The sequence below is a fragment of the Esox lucius genome, chromosome 8 (genome assembly GCF_011004845.1).
Source record: "Esox lucius isolate fEsoLuc1 chromosome 8, fEsoLuc1.pri, whole genome shotgun sequence".
NCBI classification, from domain to species: Eukaryota; Metazoa; Chordata; class Actinopteri; order Esociformes; family Esocidae; genus Esox; species Esox lucius.
Genome location: NC_047576.1, coordinates 27,658,767 through 27,686,762, shown reverse-complemented (window position 1 = coordinate 27,686,762; position 27,996 = coordinate 27,658,767). Strand labels below are relative to the sequence as shown.

The following is a 27,996-nucleotide window of genomic DNA, read 5'->3' as shown; positions in this document are numbered from 1 at the left end:
GCAGGCTTTTTATTCAGACTTATAATGACACTTTTTTATTTGAGTCGGTCTTATTTTGATGGACTGTTGGCACGACGGCACACCTCAGCATTACCTCTTCACTGGAAAAAAATGAGGAATATTTATTCAGACTACAAGAATAGTATGCCTACAATAAAATGTGCTAATTTTTTGAAAAAATATATGTTATTTTTATTGACTTTATAATTTTATATACAGTAGTTGTGTAGACTTAAGGCAACTAGACTCTAATTTTCTATATATTGAGATTCTTTTTAATCTCTTTTTTAAACGAAAAGGTGACTGATCTCCAATCAACTGATCTAGAAAATAGCCAATTAGCCAACACACAAAAGCAGGCGGTAAGTAGCCTATCACGACTGTCTGTCTGTCAACTGTTCCAGGGGTTCTGTTGGTCTATTTCGGCATGGGGTAGTTAGGTAACCACATTTTTAGCTCGATCCCATCTATGTTACATGTTTAGTCTGTTGTTTTTATGTTTTTGAGCGCAATGTTGGAAAGTGATCATGTTTCGGAATGTGAGATGCAGTTTGTTAAACAGCACCGCTCGGGTCAAAGCTCAGGTAAGAGAGCGAACGCACCTGATCTGTTGTGCCATTTTTTCGCTTACATCACGTACGAATTAATGATTGATTACAAACGCAGAAAAGAAAGAATTGTTGATGGGCTACTATTACAAAACATCCTTATACGCTGCAGAAATAAAAGCAATGCCTGTTACAGTGCACTGTCTACATACCCTTAGAACGTTTTATTTTGTTGCCTTAAATTAAAATTAATTTGGTATCTAGACAGTATGAAAAGAACTAAACTCATTTTCAGAGATTCATTAAAAATCTAAACCACAGACATCTTGATTGAAAAGGTATTCATACCTTAAATACATTCAGAAACAAATATTTGAATAAAATATCACAATTTCATTGAAGTTCATCTGTTTTGTCAATCAATGTCTATTGGCCTGTTGAGAGCAGTTTTGTGTCTGAAGCTTAGAAAGGAGAAATTCCGATTTCCATTAGGAAGTTAAGTTTTCTGAATTATTTGCCAATTTATTTTACTCTGTCACATTAGATGGGGAGTGTTGGTGAACTGTGATCAGGTCTTTCCACAGATGTTCAATGTTGTTCAAGTCCAGGATCTGGTTGGGCCACTCAAGGACATTTCATAGACTTGTTCCAAGCCACTCCAGCATTGTCTTGGCTGTGTGCTTCATATAAATGTTTAGCTGAAATATGAGTCTTCACCCTCAGGGGCTGTTGGATTCTTGGTCACCTCCCTGTGGAGATTCTTGCCAGGTTTCTTAGTCTGCCGAAGGGCCAGCTCTAGGAAGAGTCTTCATGGTTCTAAACAGCTTTCAATTCACAATGATTGAGACCACTGTGCTCCTGGGTACTTTCCATGCTATAACCCATGCCGAAATTTATATATCTATCTATCTATCTAACCTAACCCAACCCATATCTGGTCTGGCTTAGACCACCCACATTTATATCTTGGAAGTCTACAAAGATTTCCTTGGACTTCATTGCTTGGTTTTTGCTCTGTTGTGTGGGACCTTATATAGACACGTTTGCCTTTCTTAATCATTTTCAATCAATTAAACTCAGCTAAAGTTCTAGAAACATCTCAAGGATGACCAAAGGACACTAAATGCATCTGAGCTCAATTTGTATTGTCATGACAAAGGGTCTAAATGCATTACGTACATTATATATTTCAGTTATTCATTTTCTCTGAAATTGCACACATTCCTGAACACTTATTTTCACTTTCTATATGTATGTAGGAATAAAATGCATGCAAATTGTAGAGTGAGTTGTGTTTACTAGATCAGTGATTATTAGTTCTGTGTTAAAATATACTTTTTGTACTTCCTCCAGAGATGGAGGAGTCATGTGGTTCATATGCCTCTGTGTATGAGCCAAACGGGCATACAGCCTGGGCAGACCACCAGCAGCGTCAGGAACAGGAGATTTCAGACAACCTCAGGAGAAAGATTAAGTACTTCTTCATGAACCCTTGTGAGAAATACGTTGCACGGGGAAGGAAACCATGGAAACTGATGCTCCAGATCATCAAGATTGCTGTCATTACCATTCAGGTATTGACCTATCAAGGGATTGTTAATTTTTTTTTGTGTGTGTGTTTAGTTATAAACTATTTTATATCCAAACCAAAAAGACCCTACATGGATCCAGACAGACGCTGCCATTGCTTGATCACACAAGTGTCATGCTTTCAAACCATTTCAGAAGTATCCCAATATTTAGAAAGTAGTAACCAACTTTCTCATAGTGAAATAAGCCACTCACTATACTGTTGGAACCTTCTGTGTTTATAATAACTTTTCTCTCCCCAGTTGGTGTCATTTGGACTGAGTAATCAGATGGTGGTAACCTTCAAAGAAGAGAACCTCATGACGTTCAATCATCTCTTCCTCAAAGATTATGTGGATGGCCGTGGGGACTCTTACGCTTTATACAGGCAGGATGAGGTGTATGAACACATCCACTACATAGTTGAAAAGGTAAGGACAAATGACGTCTGGAATTTAATACGGGGGACAGGGGGTGTACTTCAAATTGCTTGTAAATGGACATCAATCTTTCTATTCATTGCCTCAGATAGGTTTTTTGATCTTTATGTTGTTACCACACTCCCATATGGTTAAGACCAAGACAGACTACATTTCCAACTTTTATGAAAGGCTGGACACTCCCAAGTTTCACTCCACTGATTTCTAATCATCATCTTTGTTTGTGCAATTTTATGTGAACGTGCACCTCTCTCTTTACCGACATTTTCCGTGTAAGGAATCTGCATTTCTTATTGTATAAATGGTTTCAAAGCAGAATTGTTTTTGTGATTTATTAAATTGGGTCACCTTTATCGATAGTTTTAGATGGACTTAAGCTCAAATATCCATGTGTCCAAATATTTTTATGTAAAAATAATTTCTGAGGATGTTTTTCCTTTTGCAATGGTAAACCTTTTAAATGGTAATCAGTTATTGTTGCTTGGAAATGAACTCCGAATCTTGTCCTGACTGTTTGGTAATCTTGTGCCACTGTCTGAGCAAGCATCTTAAATGTTTATGATACTGTGTTCTACCATTACTGTCAATCATTGGGGGAGTTTTATAGGTGTAAAGTAGCTTGTGTTCTAGCAGATTCTAATGTTTCAGAATGGATGAACAAAATCAAAATGACACTTTGATGGGGGTGTCTGTAGTATCCCTTGGGTCTAAATACTAAATAAGCAGAATTGTTTTATATTGGCATTTGTGGGTTGGGGTGGTCTAGTGGTTTGGGCTGCTGATCCTCCAAAGCTTGGATGCAAGAAATGGTGAAGGTCCCTGGTGAGAGAGGTGGCCAGGTAACAGGCACCACTCTAACAGAGCTTTAGCGTTCCACTGCAGAGATGGGAGAACCTGCCAGAAGGACAAGTGGTAGAGTGGACAGACAGAAGCCGCTTCTTAGAGCAAGATATGTCATGCGGTCTGATGAAAGCGTAAGGAAAAATATCCAAGGATATTGAACTGTTTGGCCTTCTACTATAGGGATGCCTCTCAGTGGCAGAGACTGGGAGGCTGGTCAGGATTGAGGGAAAGACAAACAGTAGATTTATCTTTCAGTGTAAAAAATTGAAGGAAAAGTCTGTGACTAAGTGTGAATTCTTATGTACTTATTTTAAAAAACATAAATGTGTAGATTGATTGCATTTTTTGTTTAATAATAATGTATTTATAAATTAGTAGTCTGACCCCTCCATGGAATTTCCCTTGTTCACTCCTTTTAAGGGACTTTGTCCAGAACAGTACCTAGCTACTTTGCTTTGGATATTACTGTGTTTATGGAGTGTAATGCTTACCCAATGTCTGGTTTTTATTGTAAGGTTTTAAATTTACTTTTTCCCCCCTCGAAGATTTGTTTGTTTTTCAATTTAATTGTTCACATTATAGGTCACATAAATCATGTCAGAACTTTTTCTTTTTTTAATCTTTGTCTCATTTTTTTACATCACAAAAACCTGGCATTTTAACAGGGGTGTGTAGACTTTTTTTTTTTATAACCACTGTACCTATGTTATGATGATCATTATGTTCCATTTTGTCTCCAGTCTATTCTGTGTTCAACTAGTTCACTTAAGATTTTCAAATTGGGGGCCCAAACTGGCACAAAGGGTCTGAAGTCATTGCCTAGCAGTACAGTTGTGTCAATGCGGTTCAAATCCTTGACGCTGCATACTGACCGGCAAGGTCATAATTGAATATTAAAAAATTGGGAGAAAATATTTATTTAAAGAATGTTTTATAATCCTGTGTGTTTTAGTCATGTTTTGGATGACTGCTGATGTTGTTTTTGTCTTAATTGCAGTATTCTCATCTCCGAAACATCACCGTTGGCAACCATGCGTATGAGAAGATTGGGGACACCTATACTCCTTTGTCTTTGTGCCAGGAATTCTACAGGAATGGAAGCATTTCACCAGCAAATGAGACTTTTAAAATAGATGCACAGATTGAAACTGGTAAGCTAATGCTGTATTCCATACTGAATGTAATTTACAATTTAGCTTTCACTAGTGATTTGCAGTTGGTATGATTTAATCACTTTGTCAGAGTGGTCTTTAAAAAAAATATAATATGCTGATATGTTTAGCGCGGAAATGTTTTAATTCACACGGTTGTTTTCCACAACAGAATGCCTTGAGATTTTTCCTGTGTTCCCCATGGACAGACCAATAGAAGAGGATCTGTTGAATTTCGTTGTGCATTTCAATAGGTATCAGGCCCTTAATCATTTAAAAAAGAAAATCTACAAAAACATCCAGAAATAGTGTTGTCAAGTATTATAACTGTATCCATTTGAACAAAACCTTCAGTTGATTTGCTCTTCGTTAAACTTTGTGGCTTGACAACTCTAGAAAGAAACATATTCCATAATATTTATAGCTGGATCTCACAGGCCTAAATGTTGGTTGGTGTACATGTCTGCGGTTTGCTACTTACTGTATTTGTCTTTGTCTTGCAGGTTGTTGAATGTGAAAATCAAATTCACTCTAAAGGCCATAAATCTCCAGACGGTCAGACATCGAGAGCTGCCAAACTGTTATGATTTTGATGTCTCAGTAGGTCATCATGACTACAGGCTGGTTGTCTACTTCATCTTAACCATTAAATAGTCATATAGTATGTTTCCACATTTCCCTTTCTGTGGTTAACAGATCACCTTCAACAACCAAGCTCACAGTGGCAGAATAAAAGTAGACCTTGACAATGACGTTGACATTAATGAATGTAGAGACTGGAAAGTTACCGGGGCTTGTAAGTTGTCTCTGTAATTGTTGTAATTTCCCATAAATATGAAATGCAGTTTTATAGATGGAGTCCTGCAGTAATTATTTTCAACCAGAAGGGGTCAGTGTTCTGCTGTTTTCTCCCCTCAGCGCCAAAGAATATCTACTACCCACTCGTGTTTGACTGTCTCATCATTATAACCTGCATCGCCTCACTCACGCTCTGCACACGCTCTGTGCTCAAAGGGATACAGCTGCAGTTTGTAAGTCCACTGAGGAGTAATCTATTCAGTGTATACTATCTTTGTTATGCATATACTTTGGCAAAAGCTGCCTGTCTGGGTCTGCGTAAACCTTTTTTTTTTTATGTAAAACTGACTGTGCAATTTGACAGGAGTACACAGACTTCTGTCACGTCCAACATGGTAAGCAGGTTCCTTGGTCAGATAGGCTGGAGTTTCTGAATGGCTGGTATATCCTCATCATTATCAGCGATACTCTCTCCATCATCGGATCCATTCTGAAAATAGAAATCCAGACAAAGGTAATGTTTTGGTAAAACCTCCAAGTGTCTACTTGTTTAACTATACTTGTGGATACCCAATTTTCTTACATAGTAAACTGGGAAAAAGTGGCATGCTTTGTTGGTCTTCACAAATACTATTGTATCTATTGTTACACATGTGCGTATTTAATACGTCTTTATGTGTATGCTTTGTTGAATTTTCTGTGATCGTGTTATTTCTCTGTACTTCTGTTCACCATTAGGTTCTGACCAATTACGATGTCTGCAGCATCTTTCTGGGGACAGGCACAATGTTTGTTTGGATCGGAGTCATACGCTATATGGGTTACTTCAAGAAGTACAACGTGAGAACTTAATTGAACACGTCATGCCTAACAAGCCACAGGATCAGGTTCAAGGAAAAATACTTGTTTTTTTTATTTGGGTATTCCTAGATTCTCATCCTAACCCTGAGAGCAGCTTTCCCAAATGTGGTCCGGTTTATCGGTTGTGCGGGAATCATCTACCTGGGCTACTGTTTCTGTGGTTGGATCGTGCTTGGGCCCTACCACGAGAAGGTAGAATATTAAACAGGGATTTACCCACATCCTTCATCTATTTTTGCAAAGAATCTAAAATTTCTCCATTGTTCCGTTAGTTCCGCACCCTGAACACGGTATCGGAGTGCCTGTTCTCGCTGATCAACGGAGATGACATGTTCCCCACCTTCAAGCACATGCAGCAGAAGAGTTACCTGGTGTGGCTGTTCAGCAGAGTCTACCTCTACACCTTCGTATCCCTCTTCATCTACATGATCCTCAGCCTCTTCATCACGCTCATCACTGACACCTACGACACCATCAAGGTTAGGAGGCATCATAGGCACTTTATACACAGTCATAAACCCTAAGCCTAATCCTACCGGTGACCCATTTCTAAGCCTATCCTTCAGATCTGCCTCGTGCGGTGAATGTCTTGCTTCCCCGAAAAATCCTCCTTATTTCTCTTGCAGCATCAGCAGCAGGACTGGGTTCCAGTGTCGGAGCTCCACGCGTTCGTGTCGGAGTGCAAAGACTTGCCCACCTCGGGGCGTTACCGGGTGGAGGGGGAGTCCGGTTCCTGCACCTTGTCCTCCTTCTGCACCCCCTGCATCCCCAGGTGAGATCAAACCGAGTGACATCGCAGGGGTCTAAGCTTAGCTGTGAAATGTTTGGGCCACCACAGAACCGGGGTCAATTTCAATTTGCCAAGTATATACTGTAGCTATGTTAAGAGTTAACTTGAATTAAAACTGACCCCACCGTAATCTTAACCCCCCCCCCACCACCAGATGCAATGACCGTCGAGGAAGGCTGAGCTCTGACTCCATAACGGACCTTGATCAGTCTCCTGACATTGGAAGTTAGTCAAGAAACCTCAACACCCCAGTGAAACAGTCCTCAACGTCCAGACCTGTAATGAATTTAATGTACAGAAGTCAATGACCACCTGATGACTCAATGTGAACACTGTTAATAATGAATAATAATGTGAAAATGTGAATGTATAGTGAATTGTTAGACATTGAAACAATAAAATGAATGGTGCAAGAAAGTTACTGTTCCATAGATCTATTTTTAGAAAGCCTAATGCAGTATATTGTACCATTCTCTGTTGTTAGTTTGAATGTGGTCAAATGCAAGTGTTGAATTAAAGTGGATAGTGAAAACAAATACATGAACTGTTCAAATTAGGCTTTATTTCTGAGGTCAACATACATTAAGTATAAAACATTGCTGACCTATGTAATTTCTTTGTCACTTATATCTCTGTCATATAAACAAAGTCCAACCCTGTTCCTGGAGATCTACCATCACGTAGCTTCTCTCCAAACCAAGCTGTGACCTGATTTCACTTCTCAACCAGCTGATAAGTATCTGGTGGTCTAAGGACAGGGTTGGACAGCCCTGATGTAAATGATACACTGACAAGCCAGGTACATTTCTCTCTTTCTTCTGGATAATTGACACAATGAACAGCTGAAAGGATCTGTCATGAATTAAAAAAAAAAAGTAAAGTCTCTGCAAGAATAATCTGTACAGTCATATAGTGTAAACACAAAATGTAAAAAAAAAAGTCAAGTGTTGATCAGTTCATGTAACTCTGTAGAGATGAGTTGGAAACCCATGTAAATGACCATCTGAGAATCCAAAAGGGTAAAGTGAGAATGTCAGTCAGAGGTTACTTCGGTTCACAGGGTAGCTCCATTTTCAGCGGGGGGCCTTGGTAGGGTAAAACCCTACAATGGCTCCCAAGCTGGAGCCAGGACCAGCAGGTGCTGAAGTCACTTGGTCAAGGCTGTGAGGAGTTCAGGGCATCAGTCTAGGCAGGGCTGACTAGGATCAGAGCTGCAAGGCGGTGGGACTCGCTGCTCGTCCATCCTGTTGCCCTGTGAGCGAAGGATGAGGCTGAAGAAGTCCTCGTCTGGGACAGTGGGGCCCCTGGTGGCGGGAGGGGGTGCTACAGACCGCTGATCATTCAGTCTAGATCCCTACACAAACACATTAGGACAGACCAGACAAACAGCATTAGTATAAACCCCCTGACTTTGCCTTGATCCATTAGTTTGGACCATGATAGATAATCTCACCTTTACTAAGGGTGTTAATATGTAACCAAATGATGCTTATTAACTAGCTTAGTCTCACCTAATACTCAGTCATTTTGTCGGTGAAATAGCTACAGCGGTTATTTTACCTGGCACTTGACTAGCATATCGAAGAAGACGTCGTCAGCCTGGGGGGGGTCAGCGCTGTTGCCGGGACTGTGGGGAAGGCTGAAGGGCTGCTCGGAGGTGCTGAGACGTAGACCGGGTAAGCTGCTGGACACACTGGCTCTCTGCTCGCCCAGCCGACAATCCTTGGAGCTGGCCAGCAGGTCCAGGAAACGCCCAGGCTCCGGCCCGGCCTCACATACGGAAGTAGCTAAGAGGTAGAAGAATAAGCTACACCTCTAGCACCAAATCTTTTTGTTTTATATGATCACATTTCAAACACGAGTAAAATACATGAGCTACTACCACCGTATAACTGGACAAGGAAGACTAAGCGTTTTTATGATAACTGCCACAAGGCACCAAACACACATTGGTTGGGGTGGCACGCAGAGGTAGGCGGGGCTTACATTTCCTCACGGCTACGGGGGGGGTGGTACCGGGAGAGGAGGGATCGTGGAGACGATGCTGGCTGTCTAAAACGGAGCACCTTTGGTCGTCCATTCTGCTGCCCTGAAAACGGGTGAGGAGGTCAAAGAAGCCCTCATCACCCAGAGTGTCAGAACCTCCAACCTATAGGAGAAAAGACGCACAAACCGCCCACAAAAACAATCAGAAAAGATTGAGCAACACGTCGATCATAAAAACAACATCACTACTGAGACGAGCATGCTAGTGTGGACCCAGACTATTTTAACTACTAAAGCCATGAGACTACACTATGCTGTAGTCACATTATCAGAATCACTACAGACCTATTTTTCTGTACAGACCTATTGACATGGTTGAAACTACCTTGTCTTCTGACTCCTGTGTGTACATCTTAGGGATTGTTGGCTTGTTGCTGGTGTCCCGGAGGACTCTGGAATTGGAAGGAGGAGAGCTCGGACTCTTTGGTTTCTTCCCTCTGAGCCGGTTGATAAAGAAGAGCTTTGAGGAGGCCTTGGGCACACTGGATTTAGTGTTAGGCTGCCTGAACACCTCTTCGTCCCATTTCTGTGGTAGTGCCAAAAATGAAAGGTCACACAGAGGATAGGGGCTGATGTCATGTGTTAGGCTGAGACAAATACAGGTGCTGGTCATAAAATTAAAAGTTGATTTTTTTCAGTAATTCCATTCAAAAAGTGAAACTTGTATAATGTTTACATTCATTCCACACAGACTGATATATTTAAAGTGTTTATTTCTTTTAATTTTGATGATTATAACTGACAACTAATGAAAAACCCAAATTCAGTATTTGAATATTGTGAAAAGGTTAAATATTGAAGACACCTGGTGCCACACTCTAATCAGCTAATTAACCCAAAACACCTGCAAAGGCCTTTAAATGGTCGCTCAGTCTAGTTCTGTAGGCAACACAATCATGGGGAAGACTGCTGACTTGACAGCTGTCCAAAAGACGACCATTGACACCTTGCACAAGGAGGGCAAGACACAAAAGGTCATAGCAAAAGAGGCTGGCTGTTCACAGAGCTCTGTGTCCAAGCACATTAATAGAGAGGCAAAGGGAAGGAAAAGATGGGGTAGAAAAAAGTGTACAAGCAATAGGGATAACCGCACCCTGGAGAGGATTGTGAAACAAAACCCATTCAAAAATGTGGGGGAGATTCACAAAAAGTGGACTGCAGCTGGAGTCAGTGCTTCAAGAACCACCACGCACAGACATATGCAAGACATGGGTTTCAGCTGTCGCATTCCTCGTATCAAGCCACTCTTGAACAAGACACAGTGTCAGAAGCTTCTCGCCTGGGCTAAAATAAAAAAGGACTGGACTGCTGCTGAGTTATGTTCTCTGATTAAAGTTAATTTATAACTTCCTTTGGAAATCAAGGTCCCAGAGTCTGGAGGAAGAGAAGAGGCACAGAATCCACATTGTTTGAAGTCCAGTGTAAAGTTTCCACAGTCAGTGATGGTTTGGGGTACCATGTCATCTGCTGGTGTTGGTCCACTGTGTTTTCTGAGGTCCAAGGTCAACACAGCCATCTACCAGGAAGTTTTAGAGCACTTCATGTTTCCTGCTGCTGACCAACTTTATGGAGATGCAGATTTCATTTTCCAACAGGACTTGGCACCTGCACACAGTGCTAAAGCTACCAGTACCTGGTTTAAGGACCATGGTATCCCTGTTCTTAATTGGCCAGCAAACTCGCCTGACCTTAACCCAATAGAAAATCTATGGGATATTGTGAAGAGGAAGATGCGATACGCCAGACCCAACAACGCAGAAGAGCTGAAGGCCACTATCAGAGCAACCTGGGCTCTCATAACACCTGAGCAGTGCCACAGACTGATAGACTCCATGCCACGCCGCATTGCTGCAGTAATTCAGGCAAAAGCAGCCCCAACTAAGTATTGAGTGCTGTACATGCTCATACTTTGTTCATACTTTTCAGTTGGCCAACATTTCTAAAAATAATTTTTCTGTATTGGTCTTAAGTAATATTCAAATTTTCTGAGATACTGAATTTGGGATTTTCATTAGTTGTCAGTTATAATCATCACAATTAAAAGAAATAAACATTTCATATATATCAGTCTGTGTGTAATGAATGAATATAATATACAAGTTTCACTTTTTGAATGGAATTACTGAAATAAATCAACATTTTGATGATATTCTAATTTTATGACCAGCACCTGTACACACAATAGTAAGATGGCAGATAAGGAATATAATAAAACCCATGTCATTTAGTGTCAACGTTTACTGGTCCTACCTCGACTGTTTTGTCAGAGCTTAATCCCATCAGCTCCAAGTTCTCTATGCTGTTTTTCCTTCCGCCTGAAATGAACAGATAAAAATGGGTGTGTTTTCCTAATGAAGATACATGTACTGTATGTGCCACTTTGCCTTGCTTACACCTGGACTTACTCTAACCAAACTCTTTATGCAGGGTTCAGAACAATTAAATAGACTACTGGCTTTTTATGATAATCCATGCATACATGTTCATTATTTACCAAACCTAACAGTAATATAGAAGAAATCATTGTAACAGGTAGGTTCCCCATAGGGACACACCTGGTAACATACCCGGTACGCTGTCCTCCTTCTTGTCAGTGTTGGGGCTAGAGGTGGGGTTCTGACCGAGACCCAGCACCAACTTCAGGTCTGACACATTCATCCTGGCTGTTGCCTCGCCAATTTTGTCTCCAATCTGGACCAAACACCGGATGATGGATTTATGACGAGGAGGGGGGGGGGCAAGAGGAAGTGTATCAGAACATAGCAGGGAAATAATGTATTGTATGGACAGTGGCTTATCAAATATATATATATATTTTTTTTCATGAATCTATAGGGTGGAGGAGTACACCATGAACCAGCAGCAGTAAAACAAGCACCATCTTAGAGATCTCCAAATGCTTCTCTGCAAAGTAAATGGCATCCTTATGATTCCCCAGGGCCGTGTGGGCGTTTCCCAAACTCCAGCAGGCTCTCCCTTCCCCGACCCTAGGCAAACAGAGGGACAGTGGGGAAATGGAGGATTGGCAATTAACAAATTACACCTTGCTACTGTAAAAAGTGGCACACATGCCACAATCTCCTTGATAAAACTCGATAACCCTGTTTAGGTCTTTTTTTAGGTGTTTACATCTTTGATCCTGATCCTGATCTGAAGTATCCCTCCATCCTTCAACAAAGCAGATTACTCCAAATATAATTGGTTCATTGAAATATAAACACTGACCTTAAGCATGTAACTGGAACATGATATTATTTGAGCTCCTGCAGTATAATGCATTTTTATCATTAAAATGAAAGACAACGTAAGTGTTAACCCTGGGCCAGTATTGGAAACAAAGGATTTTACAGCATCTTGTGAATGTGTGGGATACACAGACATCAGGGACACTCAAATGCTAGCAGACAGTTTATCACCTAATACATCCAAGACTTGGGTGTCAGACAGGTGTTCTCGTTTTCTTTCCCCCATAAAACATTCAAACTGCTATTTGGACATTTCGCACATGAACAAGATCTTGTCCTCACTCCACCACTGTTGCTAATGTAAAGGCATTATCATTAGAGTGACAAGTCAGAATATATGCAGCATGTACGTAACTATACCCAACATGAAAACCAAATCACAGAGATAAAATGTAAAATATCCTGAAAAACAACAATAAAGGGGATTACATGTTTACGCGACACATCCCAGCTAAAAACAGCAAACCCCAAACAGATGGTGACAGTGCGGTGTATTGGGCAAAGATTATCATGGCCTTCTACAGCAGCAACTCGCTTGCCCCGCCCGCTGAGAAAATCAGACATTCAGACATTTCCTGTTGTCACTTGAGGTTGGGATTAATTCAAACCTGTCATAGCAATAATAACAACAACAACTACAACAACTCCCAATAACGTTTAGCACTGTGTGATAATTGCAATGCTGGTTTGATTAAACGGAGTCCTTCATGTCACTGAAATGATTCATATTACACTTTTGTTCATCCTTGATTTTGAATTGTTTAACTGTATTGTTAAGCCCTGTCCTGTCAAGACCAACTCCTCATCTGTGACTGAACTCACCATCACGACATAAAATAAAAGGAATATAGTAGGTAATAACGTCTGTGCAGTTGAAAAACTCACAGAAGATTTAATACAGTTTGCCAATTAAGGGAAATTGACGCGGAAATTACTTACGATAAAATATTGATTACAATGATATAGTAGAGTAGTGTTTACAGTATATAGTGTAGAGTATGTGTTTATAGGTGTAATCTACAGCTAAACGTTTTGCTTATAAATGTGTGGTAATCTTCACGTTGACACACTTCAAATAGTGTAACAAAAACACCAAATCTAAGAGAAACTATGAGTGCATTATAAAACTTACAAAAGAAGAATTGCATATCGGAATTCCCACCGAAATGCCTGAACGGCACTAATATTGTGTCCCTGCCAGTACAATGTGCTGTGTGCCGTATTTCAGTCAATCAATCAAATGTATTTATAAAGCCCTTTTTACAGCAATAGTTGTCACAACATGCTTTTACAAAACACCCAGCCTGAAACCCCCAAGGAGCAAGCAACAACAGTGTTAAGTCAAAACTTTTTATATTTTTAGGGATTATACAACATGTTATTAGCATTTTTCCGTGATGAGCTTTGCTACTCTAAAGCCATAAGAGGGGACTCCAAAAAAATGTTACAGAAGATGACCCTATGATAGGCAAGCATAAGTGCATGTGTACCTGTTGGGCCCTGTCCGGGGCCTCCCCCGGGTAGGGCCACAGTGTCGCCGGGCCACAGTCCCCCCCGTCTCAGTTCCAAGGTCTTACGCTGCTATACTATTGTGCTGGGGGATTGGATCAGTTCTCCTTCCCCACTAAGTTCTTCTTCTCCACTATAAATCGTTGTTGATATGAGGAATGCATTTTCTGAATTTTCCCAGTCTCCTCCCGTTTTTAACTTTAGGAGGACATGAGGTCATGGTCTACACCTGTGGAGTACCTGGTTTGGGGGGCCCGTTGCTGTCCCTGTCCTTGTCCATCTGGTCATACTTCTGACCTAGTATAAATTTAAATAGACTCTGGATTTAGCCCACATGCATTTATTAATTATTCCAATTGGACTCAGGTTCAATCTCACCCGGCACAGCCAGAAGAGGACTGGTCACCCCTCTGAGCCTGGGTCCTCTCTAGGTTTCTTCCTAAAATTCTGCTTTCTTAGGGAATTTTTCCTAGCCACTGAATTCAACATTACTGCTCCTTGGGGTTTAAGGCCGGGTGTTTCTGTAAAAGCGCTTTGTGACAACTGCTGTTGTAAAAAGGGCATTATAAATAAATGTGATTGATTGATTGATTGATTGATACCTGTCCTTGAGCTCCTCTGCAATGATGAGGTGTTTGATGTGGTAGTCGATGGCCCTCTCATAGTCCTGGAGGAGGATGTAGGTGTTGCCCAGGCTATAGCAGGCCTGAGCCTCCACAGCCCGGTCCTTTAGCAGCCTGGCTAGCTGCAGAGTCCTCCTGCGGGGTACAAGTCAAAGGGTGATAATAAAGAAGTTTCCAGAAGCTTGGTTTCCACAGGTCTGGCATCCACTAAATGTGATGCTGATGCAAGGGACCTGGTGATACATCATATTTACTAATCTTACGATAATTTCTAATACATACTGTATGCTGTAAATTCTTCCCCAAATTCTATTAATTACCCCAAAAAACATAGCTCTAAACCAACTTAGGCTTACAACACAAATGAGAAATGTGATGATCAGTTGGTCTAAGGAAGCAATTCCACTCACTTGTAATGTTCAGCAGCTACTTCAAACTGGCCTAGAAAGATGTAGGCATTCCCCAGGTTACAGTAGGCCCTCCTCTCAGCTGCCCGGTCCCCAAACTCCTTGGCGATTTGCAGACGCTATGAAAACCAGGGAAGAAGTTCACAAGCGATCAGACCGAGTTCTCTTTCTGCAACAACATTCAAAGAGGCATCATGACACAGTCATGTAGTAAAAGTTGTGATGCTACTAAGATATGGTTTACCTGTTCATGGGCCACCACAGCTTGCTGGAAGTTTCCGAGCAGATAGTGTGTGTTACCTAGGTTACCGTAGGTCCTTCCCTGTGCAGCCCGATCCCCCAAGTCCTTTACGATGGACAGATTGAATCTATTTTGATAAACAGCGACACATTTTTTTGTTACTTACTCTGCTCCCCCCTCACAAAAGTAATATTAACTGTCATACAAAAAATTACAGTGCAGGCAGAGTGAATAATGGATTCTCTCACTCGTAATACTCTGTGGCTTTGAACAGAGCGAGCTTGGCCTCCTGAGGGATTTCTCCTGGCTCTGCTCCAGACCAGCAGATGCTCTTCCCCTTGGCGTGGTACACGTTGCCAAAATTATACAGCGCTCGGGCCTGCCCCACCTACACACAACACACACACCCGCGTTTGGAAACTGGTCAAATGTAATTACACATCTAAAATACACTGCCTAGCACGCAGAGACGGGCGTCAATCTATTCTAGACATCGGCACATAACGGTCTCAGTTCTTCTAGTTCCCAAACTATAAAGTAACGGAAGAACAAACTGCCTGTGGTCACCAGTCCTGAAGAATTCCGAACCACAGTTGTTGTGTCCTGGTCATTCCAACCCAAATTTATTAAAACCAAATCACTGAATAACAGGTAAAGTTTCACCTTATCGTACGTCCCTCTGGTTATGTCGTAGTGTCTCTGGCAACAGACCACTGCTTCGTCAAAACGTCCCAGAACCTTCAAGGTGTTTCCGAGGTTGCCACTGGCTTTTGCTTCTCCAAGTTCATCCCCTATAGTTCTGGAGAGAAACCAGATCCAAAACACTAAATGGGATTAATGTGAATGGTTGGGCACCATGCCAGACCATTCAGACTCAAAAAGGAGATATTTAGAGCTGTCCCATGGATCAGTATCCCCCTACTGGTGGCTGTATAAGGTGGGTGGGTCGGTTACCTGGTCAGGGTCAGGTCATGGCTGTGGTATTCCAGAGCCTTGTTGTACTCCTGCAGGTGGAAGTAGGCGTTGCCCAGCTGGCTATAGATGGCGCTGAGGATCTGGAGGTCTTCCGTGCCCACCTGGATTGCCGATTCGAAGAAGGAGGCCCCAGCGCGGTAATCCCCCAACTTACACAGCCTCTCCCCCTCCAGAGCCAGTTCCAGACAGGATGTCTCCATCCTACAAGGAGAACAACATTTTATTGGCATTTTTATTGTCCTTAGATGTGTACTGCAGTCTTAGAACCACCGCGTTAAAAGACAACCACAGCGTGGTCTGGGGTGGTCCAGCGCTTTAAACCGCGGACTCCAGTGCACATGCACTGCCACAGCAAGGATTTGAATTTGAAAGCTCCAAACAAAAACTCTTTCCACTCACCGTGTCCATGAAATAACCATGTCAAAAATATATATTGAACAAATACAACAAACATGACAGCGAATAGTAAAAATATCACACCGTCAGAGTCCAGTCCCATTTACAGAACCAGAACAAATGGATGTCCATGACAATTTCTGTCACTGGCAAACATGGCCTGACCAGAGATATATATGCAAATTGGACCTCAGAACCAATGACATACCTCGTCATGCTGGTGTATAGAATCAAACTTCTCTCCACCAGCACCGTTCGGCTCCACAGCACACCCATACGGCATGAAGTTAGGCTCCGCACCTATAGGAGGCTTGGGCGCTAAACCATAACCTGGGGTACTGTAAAACACTCATGTAGATGGGCACATGTGACAAATACGATGGAGCAAACAATCCCTGGCTGTTGAGTCACACTAGAAACTCTGCTGATGTTTGACAGGTAAATATCTTAAACTATGCTAATCAGCTATCTAAGAAGTGAAAAATGAATACCAGCTATGTTTGGGGTTTGCTAGTAATAGGTGGATAGCTCACCAGATCAACATTATTGGTCAGTTCAGAGAAAAACATTCCCCTCCTGGGTTATGTCTGTGTAGCCTCACTATGAGCTGGGTTCTCTGTTCGGCATTTAGTACATGATTGCTTAAGTATGTGAGCATTTATCTGGCATGTGTGGACATTAACTAGTACTTGCTAAGAACTTGTTTTTCAGGAAGAAGAAAACTAAAAACAGCTGGTACTACCCTGGTGTGGAAACCTAGACATGCCCAAATCTTATCTAGGCCTATTGAGTGTAGAAACCCACAAGTCCACACTCTGCCACCACCGACTTAAAAACAGCTGCGGTCGGTTACTCCTCCAGGAAATTCAGTTACTTTCTTAAACGGCACTCCTTCTGTGGCCTAGGGTGGTCCAGCGTTCCAAGCCACTTCCTCTGGTATACATGTACTGCTGCAGCACGGAGGTGAGTCCGACCCACAGATCTTTAAGCAAAAACTCTCTTTCCCCAGCCTCCATCTAACAAAGCCTAAACATTCCCCAATGTATACATAAAAATAAAACAAAAAGGAATGTCTTCAGGCATCCTCCCACACAAACACAGACCAGAACATGTTTCCATACGTTGTCTAAAGCAGAGGAGGCTTCTCCGTCATTGCCAGGGTTAGAAGCCTGTGAATGAGTTAACAATACCTACCAGCAGAGAATACTGTTGAGGAGGTGGAAACTCTAGGATTATTGTTACATCACATCATAATTACTGACCTACATCATGGCTTAGTCCGAGCTTGACGCCCCACCTGCATATCATTGAATACAGTAACCCACAGCTGTCCTTCCTACCAATCAAACTATTTCCATCATCCGATTAAAATGTCTAAGACTTCTCACTGAAAATAAAAAGCACATTCATGACAGACAACAGCAACCAATATCTATCAGGTCAAAACGTTACCGTGACTACAGTTCAATTCGAAATATACCGTAAAGCCCAAACGTCTCCTGCCATGCAACATTTGCCCGTCAAGAGCAGTTGGCAATAGACCTCCAAACCGCACGTGCATCCGACATACCTGCGGCCTCTCTTCATCTTCACCCACTCCCGGAACCTTGACAGAACAGACATCTTCAGCTTCTTGATCACTCGGTCACTAGCTATAACTGAGACCGGCCCCTTCACGGTTAGACAACTGAGTCGCTGTTGTTCGGCGTGCACACACATACCGACTAAAGAGACCTGTTAACCACGCCAGCCTGGGTGAGAACAAAAAAAACTAATCACTAACGGTAACACACTCCACAGCCCTCTCTGACCTGGGGTAACCGCACAACTTTGGGCTAAAAGAGCTTTCTGTCCCGAGAGTCCCAGCACCTCACAGTTGGATATCCGTGGCGTCAACTCCGTTGCATTCTGGTTTCTCATACAGGACTGGGTTCAGGGGTTGCAGTGTTGGCTACACTAAGCAGGGCTTAACCCATAGCAGCATTTCTTGTTGTCCCCCTCCTGCTGGTGTGTGTCAGATCTCATTAGCCAACATGGTCAAAGGTAATTACAGGGGACAACTAAGTGGCTAACAACCTTCATCATAACAGACAAGTGAATCCATTATGCTAACTGAGGCTGGGGAAACGTAGTCCTTAATGAGTCCTCACATCCGCCACAGTTTACAGTCACAACTGTCAAAAGCCTGTTCCTGGATATCTATGGACCGATAATTGACAGAGTGAAGAGGGGATTCAACAGCACCAACAGGAGATGCAGCAGATGACGTAAGCCTTTGAATATAAATGGGGGGACTCTGATATTCATGGATACAGTAGTTGTGCAGCTGTACATAAGGATCAAACAGGAACAAAAGTAAGAAATGACTACATTCCCCACAATGCACTATGGGGGCCCTCTCCCTGTCCTCCAGTCAGGTAAATAAGGCCAATCTGTAACAATCCCCTTGTCTGTATTTAGTGCATTACCTCCTTAATGAATGTCCTGGCCCAAGGTGCCCTCGGCTTGGGTGTAGGCGATGGTCAACCACTATGTACACACGAGGGCTTTCACAATGACAGGTGGGATCAAAGCTTTAATTACCAGATTTTGTGTTGCATTGTCATCCATGTTCATGCCAAAGTAATTTGCACTCTGGGAGGGGGACACAGGGGAGTGAATTATTCATAGCTAAAGCTATGGTTCTACAGTGCCTTTGAAGAATATTCAGACCATTTCACTTTTTCCCCATTTTGTTTTGTTATAGACTTGATAATAGATGTAATATATACCATCAATCTACACATAATACCCTACAATGACAAAGTAAATATCATTTTTTTACATTTGTGACAAAGCACTCCAAATCCAGCTCAGATACGGCATGTGTCCATAGATAAACTTTGAGACGTCTCTAGAACTTGGAGTCCACCTGTGAAAAAAATATTTTGATTGGACATGATTAATTAGAGGCACACACCTGTCTATAACATCTCACACTTCACAGTGCATGTCAAAGTAAAACCAAGCCATGAAGTCCAAGGAACTCTTTAGACCTCTTAGCCAGAATTGTGTTGATTCAAAGAGCTGGGGAAAGCAACTGGTGCCATCATTGTGAAATGGAAGTAGTTTGTAACCACCAAGTTACATACACCAACTACATCTGTCTGTCCACCTAAACTATGTAAATGGGCATGAAAATCCTTCTTGATAACCAAAAACCCACTAGCCACTAACAAAGCTTCAGAGTTTCTTTGCAGAGATGGGAGTACTTGCCACACTCCATCAATCAGGCCTTTATGGTAGTGTCCAGATGGACTTGAACCCCACTGAACATCTGTGGGCTGATCAGAAGACTGCAGTTCATAACCTTCTCCATTCAATCTGACAGTACTTAAGAGGATCAGCAAGAATGGGAGCAACTGCCTGAATCCAGGTGTCCAGAAGCTAGTAGAGACATAACCCAGAACGTTCAAAGCTGTGATAGCTGACAGTGGTGCTTTTTCAAAGCACTAAAAAAAGGTCTGAATACTTAAGCACACTAGATTTCTCTCTTTTTTTCTCAATAACCAGACACTAATGTTTTTGCTATGTCATTATGGGTTATAGTGTGTAGATTGATGACAAAATCATGTTTTCATCATTTATAAATTAAGATAATATAAACACAACAAAATGTGGAGAAAATGAAGGGGTCTGAATAATTATGGCCCAGGCCAAGAGTTTCCATAAACTATGATAAAGGCCATGGAGCCCCTTTAGGATGATGTTTTCTTTTTTCTTAAACAAGCTTCAGTTCAGAGACAGTCCAAATGGGAGTAGGACAGAGTGGCACAGGCATTATATAATAAAAAGCAAGGCAATCACGGGAGGGCTCTCATCAATGTTCCATTCTACTAGTAAATATTGAAGGGAACGAACACTGCTTACAACCGTGGCCTCTAGCCTACTCAAACTGTCCTCCCAACTCCAGATCACTGGTCCTCCACAGCTGTAGGTTTACTGACACTGATGAAAGATAATGTTTTGAATGTAAATTATAGGAAAACGCATGAATGTTGACCAGGAAAAGTACCTGGGGCCAAATCTCAGATTTACATATTTCTTGGGTGTGTAAACATTTCTAGCTACTGCTGACTAACAATGCAGTGACTTAATAACGATGTTGTATGTCTGGGCTTAAATGAAGCATGAATTACTGTACAGTCTGGTGCTAACTACGCAAGTGAGGAAAAAGGAGTTTGGCCTGTGAACAGCATGACCATAAATCTAACAACATCAGAGTTTATTGAAAATGTTCCATTCCAGGAATATCGACAAACTAAACAAATTATTTTCTCAACGTCAGAGATCTTTAAAGCCTAGTGTGTTGAAAAAACTGCTGCAAGATTAGTTCCATTAATAGCAGACTGGAGCCAAAATCATCACTAGGTCTGCTGCAAGATTAGTTCCATTAATAGCAAGCCGGAGCCAAAATCATCACTAGGTCTGTTGCTGAAAACAAATACATGCAACAACCCTATACTATTGCCCTTAGCCCAATTCATACTACCATGGTAACTCAGGATTTTACTGGGTTTCCAATATCATTCAAAATTCTATTTCTTATGGCTTAGAGGTAAGTGGTTCACATTCCAAAAAGGGCACAGCTTTATTCCATTCAGTCCATCCATAATTTAATAGAATTATGTGCAAAAACATTTGTTTCAAGTAAATCCATTGTTGTGACACTATTGTGATATTTCAACTGGCTATTACTAGATTAGATTCAATTTTATTGTAATTGAAAAGGTGTAAGTACGGTACAACGAAATGCAGTTAGCGTCTAACCAGTTGTGCTCATAAGTTTGCATACCCCGGCAGAAATTGTGACATCTTGGCACTGATTTAGAAAATATGCCTGATCATGCCAAAAAACATTTATTTTGGGATAGTAATCATATGAAGCCATTTATTATCACATAGTTGTTTTGGCTCCTTTTTAAATCATAATGATAACAGAAATCACCCAAATGGCCCTGATGAAAAGTTTTACATACCCTTGAATGTTTGGCCTTGTTACAGACACACAAGGTGACACACAGGTGAAATTAAAGGTGAATTTCCCACACCTGTGGCTTTTTAAATTGCAATTAGTGTCTGTGTGTATATATATATATATATATATATATATATTCATTCAACAAGTTTGTTAGCTCACGTGGATGCACTGACCAGGCAAGATACTGAGCTATGGGGAGCAGAAAATAACTGTCAAAAGACCTGGTTAACACGGTAATGGAACTTTATAAAGATGGAAAAGGATATAAAAAGATATCTAAAGCATTGCAAATGCCAGTCAGTACTGCTCAATCACTTATTAAGAACTGGAAAATTCGGGGATCTCTCGATACCAAGCCAAGTTCAGGTAGACCAAGACAGATTTCAGCCAAAACGGTCAGAAGAATTGTTCAGGATACAAAACCCACAGGTAACCACAGCGGAAATACAGGCTCTGGAAAGAAACGGTGTGGTTGTTTCAAGGAGCACAATATGACAATACTTGAAAAAAAATTAGCTATATGGTCGAGTTGCCAGAAAGAAGCCTTTACTGCTCCATTGCCACAAAAAAAGCCTGGTGACAATATGCCCGACAACACCTTGACACGCCTCACAGTTTCTGCCACACTGTAATTTGGAGTGACGATACCAAAATAGAGCTTTATGGTCACAACCATAAGCGCTATGTTTGGAGAGGGGTCAACAAGGCCTATAGTGAACAGAATACCATCCCCACTGTGAAGCATGGTGGTGGCTCACTGATGATTTGGGTGTGTATGAGCTCTAAATGCACGGGGATTCTTGTGAAAATTAATGGCAAGATGAATGCAGCATGTTATAAGAAAATACTGGCAGACAATTTGCATTTTTGGACTTTCCAGCATGACATTGACTCTAAGCACTCTCCTCACCTGGGGAGATCTCAAACTTGGGGTTCATGCAAGACGAGCAAAGACTTTGCATGACCGGGAGGCATTTTGCCAAGACGAATGGGCAGCTATACCATCTGCAAGAATTCAGGGCCTAATAGACAAAATATTTCACGCTGTCCTTGATGCTAAAGGGGGCAATACACCGTATTAAGAACTAAGGTTATGCAGACTTTTGAGCAGGGGTCAGTACATTTTTCTTTGGTGCCATTCTTTTATGACCTACAGTTAAATGTGAATCCCATAAGAAATAAATGGTTGTCTTTGCATTGAGGGCCAGGTTGTTGTCAGCGTACTCTGTAGGCTGACTCGTCATTGTCACTGATCAGGCCTACCACCTTGGTGTCGTCTGCGAACTTGACGATGATGTTGGAACTGTGTACAGGAACAGTCTTGGGTGAAGAGGGAGTACAGGAGAGGGCTCAGCATAGAGCCTTGTGGGACACCAGTGTTCAGGATCAGGGTGGAGGCGGTGAAGTTGTCCAACCTGACAGACTGGAGTCTGTTGGTTAGGAAGTACAAGGTCCAGTTGCAGAGAGAAAGGGGCTGATCCCCAGGTCATGGAGTTGACCGTGTTGAATGCTGAGCTAAAGTCTATGAATAGCATTCTCACACAATATTGATTTATACCAGATTTTCACATATGAGACATAAGCTGATACAAACAATTGCTGTTTACATAAATATGATGCAACACACAACATTGCTTTTTAATAAATGGTTATCAAAATATTAGCTACTATAAATATCATTATCAACTTTTTATTAAGATGCTTGCTTATTTGATGTGACAAAAGCATGAAAATAAAATAAAGCAGTTAATATATTTACGGTAACATAAATATGGCACAATACAGTAATTGCACTAGTTGGTTGACATGGCTTCTTGTGTCACTGCTTAGGCAGGCGTAGTTAACATGACACTAAAGTTGTTTCTCAATGTCAAGGATCCTTCCTATGAACTATGATTGGTCAAAATAGATGAGCCATCGAAAATGATTGTTCAAAATGGCGACACCGGTACTGCACCACACCGAAGGGAGAGAAGCGCCACATGTATTTTAATGCAAGAGCATCGAGGTGGGAAGAGTGACGAAGATGAAAAGCAAACGTTTTAATACGATGCTATGAATTTAAATGGGAAATTTCAGCCAGTGACTACGGGCCAGTGACTATCTTTGTCTACTAGCCCGATGTTAGGTCTTACAGGTCCTAAACATCAGTGCCCACTAACATTCTTCAATAACATTCCCTCCACATGTAGGGTCACTAACATTCTTCACTAACATTCCCTCCACATGTAGGGTCACTAACATTCTTCACTAACATTCCCTCCACATGTAGGGTCACTAACATTCTTCACTAACATTCCCTCCACATGTAGGGTCACTAACATTCTTCACTAACATTCCCTCCACATGTAGGGTCACTAACATTCTTCACTAACATTCCCTCCACATGTAGGGTCACTGACATTCTTCACTAACATTCCCTCCACATGTAGGGTCACTAACATTCTTCACTAACATTCCCTCCACATGTAGGGTCACTAACATTCTTCACTAACATTCCCTCCACATGTAGGGTCACTGACATTCTTCACTAACATTCCCTCCACATGTAGGGTCACTGACATTCTTCACTAACATTCCCTCCACATGTAGGGTCACTGACATTCTTCACTAACATTCCCTCCACATGTAGGGTCACTGACATTCTTCACTAACATTCCCTCCACATGTAGGGTCACTGACATTCTTCACTAACATTCCCTCCACATGTAGGGTCACTAACATTCTTCACTAACATTCCCTCCACATGTAGGGTCACTAACATTCTTCACTAACATTCCCTCCACATGTAGGGTCACTAACATTCTTCACTAACATTCCCTCCACATGTAGGGTCACTGACATTCTTCACTAACATTCCCTCCACATGTAGGGTCACTAACATTCTTCACTAACATTCCCTCCACATGTAGGTTCTCTAACATTACTGTGGCTGAATCGATGCAAATCCCTAAAGCAATGTTCCAACATCTAGTGGAAAGCCTTCTGAGAAGAGTGGAGTCTATCGTAGCAGCAAAGGTATAATCCAATTAATGGCAAGGATTTTAGAATGAGATATTTGACAAGAAGGTGTCCACCTACTTTTGGCCATGTGGGTATTCAGCCGAAGAACTTCAGTAGGGAAATTGAAAGATTTATTGAATATAACATTTTGTTTATGTACAGCTCTGGAAAAAATTGAGACCACTGCACCTTTTTCTTTCCTTTCCAAAAAAGTTGAAGAGGAAAGTTTTGAGTGAGGAACAGAAGCGATCAATTTGCAGTGGTCTCTTCATTTTAACCCTTCTGTTCCTCACTCAAAACCTTCCTTTTTGACTTTTTTGGAAAGGAAAGAAAAAGGTGCAGTGATAAAAAGAAAAATCCAGAGCTATATATGTGTGATGGTCTTTGTGACCATCATAAGCAGAAAAGCATAAGGAGAAATGGAAAAACCAAAAAAAAGTGTACAGATCAATTTATAATTGAACTCCTGGAGTATAAACTCATTAATGCTCAATTTGTATATTTTTTGCAGTAATGAATTCAAGTGCATGAGAAGTAAAGGAGCATGAAAATGATTTGCATGTTTTTTTCCAGCTTTTTAAACATTTGACTATATTAACACCAGAATGTACTTCACTAGGGCTATCTCCTTGACACTGATGAGCATGAACATTTTACAGTACAATAATGGAGCAATGTTTGTGTATTTCCCTTTTGATAGTAAAATGAAAAGTGTATTTGTTTATTCTTGAATGTCAACCCCCCACATACCTGTGGCGGGCATGAAGAACTTGCTCCTTGTCTTGTGCGCTAAGCAAAAAAACACTGGTGCCATTTGGGTGCATAGCAATCACAAGTCCTTACGTGTTCGAAATTAAAACCAGGCAGGGAAAAAGAGCTGGAGAGCATGGAGAAATCTCAACTTACCATACACTTTGCAAGAAAAACACTGAAATTGTTCAAATAAAACAAAACCAGATGCAAACCAATCCAAAAGCAAGTCAGGCAGCCTCTGTGCGAGTCCACGAGAGTAAGAGAGACACATTGACAAACAGAAACGGTTCACAAGGGAACAACAGCAGACCTGACACAAGTAAAGTAAGATCTCCCCTCTCCCGTTACACTCATCAGTCACTCTCTGAGCCTCTACCCCTCTCAGTTCCATTATAGGGAAACTAGAGATGCTGTGATGCCTTATTATCCATGTTTCATTCTGCAGCTACACAGACCGGCCGGCACTGGTACTGTCACAGAAAACAGAGACCAGGAGATTGTTACTGCAGGACAGTCACATAATCCAATTCTTGAAACAGTTTCAATTGCTCTCAGTAACTTTGCACCAACAACATACAATATGACCAGACCAGGCAGTTGAGGGATAAGGGCCAACATTAGACTATTCAAAGTAATCAGAAATGTAAAATGACCACCAGAACACTTAGCACGTTTGCTTCTAATCCTTAGTACTGTTTCTTAGCCATGTTAAGTTACATTCATGACTGATGAGAGACTGGTAAGGTTTAGGATGTGACTTGCACAAGAGATGAGCCATGAGCTGGAATATGTGATGTCTGGGACGTCAATATGAGTCAAGTCAGGGCATGATGGGAAATACGGTTGGAAATGACTGTTGTGGATGTGTACTTCCCTATAAACAAGAACGTCGTGAACACGCTCCAACAAGCCTACCATGCTGGAGTAATTAACTCTTAAGAGAAAGTCAGAAGTCAGCTGACACTTGATCAGATATTGCACAATATCCTGTCTTATTCAGACTAAAATCAGACAAAATAAACCTAATTTCCCCTAGTGAAATATACTACTGTAGTTGGTTTTGAAGAAATCGTAGCAGATTAGTTAAACTGATTAGTTGAACTACCTTGTTTACACTTTGTTGGTTAGTCCACATTTATAAGTTTTTTGTCATTTTGAATACGCATGAGGCTTCTCAAACACAAAACAAATACATTTATGGTAGCTTATTGCATATTAATGTACTAACATTTCCATCCATATTTCAATACGAGCCTCACATTTTTAAGAGAGCTGTTTTCACGAGTAGAATTGCCTGCCACGTTTGTAGTAAGCTAACCAACTTACCTTATATTTATGTATTCGGATTCACCCCTTCAATAACGATTGGATGTTGGGAAAGTTTACAGCAAAATCCAATTTCGCGCATAAATTTACACCAGATTTTTGCGCAAATAACCAACCATTGAAGTGAAAAGTTTCACCAAAGGTAATACAGACAGATATTTTTGTTTCCGCCCTAGCAATGTGATTCGTTGTCCACAGAGCTGAACGGCCCCCTCTTCTTTCTATGAATTATTGGATATATCTCCTTATTTCAATATTTTTTTTATATCCGATGAAGAGTCTTGACGTCAACCGCATGTATTTAATGGTTATGGAGATACTACGCTAGCCTTACTATATACATATCTATACACCATCTCAAATTTCAATAGGGACCACTTCTAACAAATTGGATCTCATTGAATCTCATTGGTCAATGGAATATATAACGACGGAAGCGTTAGCAAACGATCGACCAATCGCGTCCCGGTTGTCACGCGGTTGCTTAACTGAATGCCTTGTAAAAATGCAGATTTTAACTCAAGAAACTGCACATTTTCTTCGAATGTTTCTACCCACCTGAAAATTATTGGCTAAAACGTTCTGGTAATGTTTCTTTTTGGTTTTGGGGACACTTATTGAACGTATATATTCTAAGTTTTTTCTGAATTGCTAAAGCACTAATCCCCATTCTTTGAACCAAATTCTCAGTGACCTAAACCCATTAGTTGAATCAGTCACTCTTTTGGCAAAACCTTCAACACATGTAGGTAGTTAGACACCATTTGCAAATTGCATACACTCTGTTTGCTAAACACATTCTCACTCACTAAATCACATTTCACACTGTGATGCACGTCTGTTGTAAAATGGTAAACATGGGTGGCAAAAATTAAACACAACTACAACACAGTTGTCATCGTTTACACATAATGACTCAAAATAGTTCACAGTTGTTTCTATGATGTGATCAAACCAATTGTTCAGATCATAACTCAGTTCAAAGTACACAGGTCAGAGGAGAAGAGTACCTATAAGAGGTGTTGGACAAGGAGGAAGAGTACGTGTAAGAGGTAGTGGACAAGGAAGAAGAGTACATGTCAGAGCTGGTGGACGATGAGGAAGAGTATGTGTAAGAGGTGGTGGACGAAGAGGAAGTTTCCTCTGGCCGGACACAGCACTAAGACATGATGCTCAGGCAGAATTAATCTCTCATTGATTTTGCAGTTATACAACATTTTTGAGTTTATTGTAATGTGCTTTTCATTTAGAGTTTTCTTTGATCTTTGGTCTTTTGCAGTGGGCTACTGTATTTTTATGCCACTGCTGAATATACAGACATTCAATACTGTATTACTTACAGGATTTACAGTATTCAGTAAAGTCACTGAACTAAGTTGTGATTATTATACTTTTTTATTGCAAAATGTGTTTACTATTTACAATAAAATAAAATAAATCTAACTACTTGCC

General features: G+C 41.1%; 2 protein-coding genes across 8 annotated transcripts; one reads left to right on the top strand and one right to left on the bottom strand.

The window, feature by feature from the left end:
* Nucleotides 1-5: 5 nt before the first annotated feature.
* On the top strand, nt 6-7,417 carry mcoln3b (mucolipin 3b). Of its 5 annotated transcripts, none has more exons than XM_010902108.4 (15): nt 6-142; nt 300-362; nt 1,902-2,122; nt 2,381-2,548; nt 4,398-4,551; nt 4,724-4,805; nt 5,055-5,151; nt 5,248-5,347; nt 5,470-5,582; nt 5,714-5,863; nt 6,088-6,189; nt 6,280-6,402; nt 6,483-6,689; nt 6,837-6,982; nt 7,155-7,417. In XM_010902108.4, exons 3-15 carry the CDS (start codon nt 1,904-1,906, stop codon nt 7,228-7,230), a joined length of 1,737 nt encoding a protein of 578 aa, XP_010900410.2. In that variant the 5' UTR covers nt 6-142; nt 300-362; nt 1,902-1,903; the 3' UTR covers nt 7,231-7,417. The 5 variants fall into 5 exon arrangements, with proteins under 5 accessions (XP_010900410.2, XP_010900411.2, XP_012990541.2 ...); XM_010902109.4 differs by having other exon boundaries at nt 6-160; XM_013135087.3 differs by lacking the exon at nt 6-142 and having other exon boundaries at nt 169-362.
* Nucleotides 7,418-7,542: 125 nt separating this feature from the next.
* Nucleotides 7,543-26,937, bottom strand: LOC105029005 (G protein signaling modulator 2). Of its 3 annotated transcripts, none has more exons than XM_010902113.4 (14): nt 26,545-26,937; nt 16,026-16,247; nt 15,735-15,870; nt 15,320-15,459; nt 15,075-15,198; nt 14,834-14,949; nt 14,403-14,558; nt 11,925-12,033; nt 11,614-11,737; nt 11,297-11,361; nt 9,372-9,572; nt 8,987-9,149; nt 8,561-8,787; nt 7,543-8,354 (listed from the first exon to the last, which is right to left on the bottom strand). In XM_010902113.4, exons 2-14 carry the CDS (start codon nt 16,244-16,246, stop codon nt 8,181-8,183), a joined length of 1,956 nt encoding a protein of 651 aa, XP_010900415.1. In that variant the 5' UTR covers nt 16,247; nt 26,545-26,937; the 3' UTR covers nt 7,543-8,180. The 3 variants fall into 3 exon arrangements, with proteins under 3 accessions (XP_010900415.1, XP_010900413.1, XP_010900414.1); XM_010902111.4 differs by lacking the exon at nt 26,545-26,937 and adding an exon at nt 18,013-18,655; XM_010902112.4 differs by lacking the exon at nt 26,545-26,937 and adding an exon at nt 16,651-18,006.
* Between the last annotated feature and the right edge of the window lie 1,059 nt (nt 26,938-27,996).

Bases quoted from the DNA above. Each gene is read 5' to 3' on its own strand.
- mcoln3b (XM_010902106.4), top strand. From the start codon at position 497: ATGTTTTTGAGCGCAATGTTGGAAAGTGATCATGTTTCGGAATGTGAG. The intron at 4,552-4,723 runs GTAAGCTAATGC...TTTCCACAACAG, and splicing joins AGATGCACAGATTGAAACTG to AATGCCTTGAGATTTTTCCT. The intron at 6,690-6,836 runs GTTAGGAGGCAT...TTTCTCTTGCAG, and splicing joins ACACCTACGACACCATCAAG to CATCAGCAGCAGGACTGGGT.
- LOC105029005 (XM_010902111.4), bottom strand. From the start codon at position 18,161: ATGTGTGTGCACGCCGAACAACAGCGACTCAGTTGTCTAACCGTGAAG. The intron at 12,034-14,402 runs GTATCAATCAAT...CTGTTTGCCTAG, and splicing joins GCAGAGGAGCTCAAGGACAG to GGTCGGGGAAGGGAGAGCCT. The intron at 11,362-11,613 runs GTATGTTACCAG...TGTTCATTTCAG, and splicing joins GAAGGAGGACAGCGTACCGG to GCGGAAGGAAAAACAGCATA.